Genomic DNA, 1,218 nt, shown 5'->3' on the forward strand with positions numbered 1-1,218 from the left:
AAAAAAAAAAAAAAAAAACTTCATAGAAATCATGTATGCATGTGCAGGTTTTAGACCCCTTAACCTAGCATGGTTCTAAGATCTTTTATCCAGGATCAAGAGGCCAGAACTGCTTGCTCAGCTCAGATCTCAATCATTAGGAAAGTTCAGTTGCATCTCATAAGTATATATTACATCAATACTTGGTTTTTATCAATTTGGATCAAAATGTTTTAAAAAACAAAACAAAGTTTTGATACTGTTGAAATATTAAATAAGTCTGCCTTGGGCAGTCTGCCTTGGGCAGTCCACATCTTTGACTTCTTGGGCAGACTTCTTGAGCAGTGCAGTGTACTGGTTACCTAGAGCAGTGTAGTTTTAGTATGTCTCTTGTGTGTATATATATTAGTGTGTATATCTGAAATAAGGTAGAGAAGAAATATCTTGTATAGATCAGAAACTTTTCATTCATGTTCTGAACATCTGTTTTCTGCATTTTTCTGATCTGAAACATCAATTTTTCTGCAGTTTTCTGCATTTTTCTGATCTGAAACATCAATTTTTCTGCATGGTATCAGAGCCTTCTGATCTGAAACATCAATTTTTCTGCATGGTATCAGAGCCCTTGCTTTAAAATCCTGACTCTTCTCTATCATCCCTCACCAAATCTCTCTCCAGCATAATTTCTTTTATCATCCCTCACCAAAATTTACACCAGCCATGTCTAAAGTTGATGAAATCCTTCCAGCAGATTCCTCACCTCCAGCAGATTCCTCACCTTCGAATGATTCATTCAAATCATCACACCCAATTCCTTCTCACTCAACTGTCACAAATCATCCCAACCTTCCTCAAGCCCTCGATAACTCTCCTCTCCCAATCACTTGTCATAAACTCAATGGCCACAACTACCTTCAATGGTCACAATCAGTTCTTATGTATGTTTCTGGCCGAGGTAAAGATGAATATCTCACTGGTGAAGTCCTAAAACCTGAGGAAACTGATGCCACCTATCGCCAATGGAAATCTGAAAACCATATGGTGATGTCTTGGCTAATCAACTCCATGCTTCCTGGGATTGGAGAAAACTTTCTCCTCTATCATACAGCCAAAGAAATTTGGGATGGAGCTCGTGACACCTATTCCAGTTCTGAAAATACTTCAGAATTGTTTGAAATAGAAACCAAACTCTTTGAGTTAAAGCAAGGGGATTCCGATGTCACACAATATTACAATACC

At 37.8% G+C, this 1,218-nt stretch overlaps 1 protein-coding gene across 1 annotated transcript in view; it reads right to left on the reverse strand.

Annotated features, from left to right (window-relative positions):
• LOC116012769 overlaps positions 1–635 on the reverse strand; it is a 10,226-nt gene extending 9,591 nt beyond the window's left edge. The window contains exon 1 of the mRNA XM_031252428.1: positions 461–635. Coding sequence (XP_031108288.1) covers positions 461–635 — 175 coding nt within the window. The remainder of the gene's footprint in view (positions 1–460) is intronic.
• Between the last annotated feature and the right edge of the window lie 583 nt (positions 636–1,218).

This window comes from Ipomoea triloba, chromosome 1 (genome assembly GCF_003576645.1).
Source record: "Ipomoea triloba cultivar NCNSP0323 chromosome 1, ASM357664v1".
NCBI classification, from domain to species: domain Eukaryota; kingdom Viridiplantae; phylum Streptophyta; class Magnoliopsida; order Solanales; family Convolvulaceae; genus Ipomoea; species Ipomoea triloba.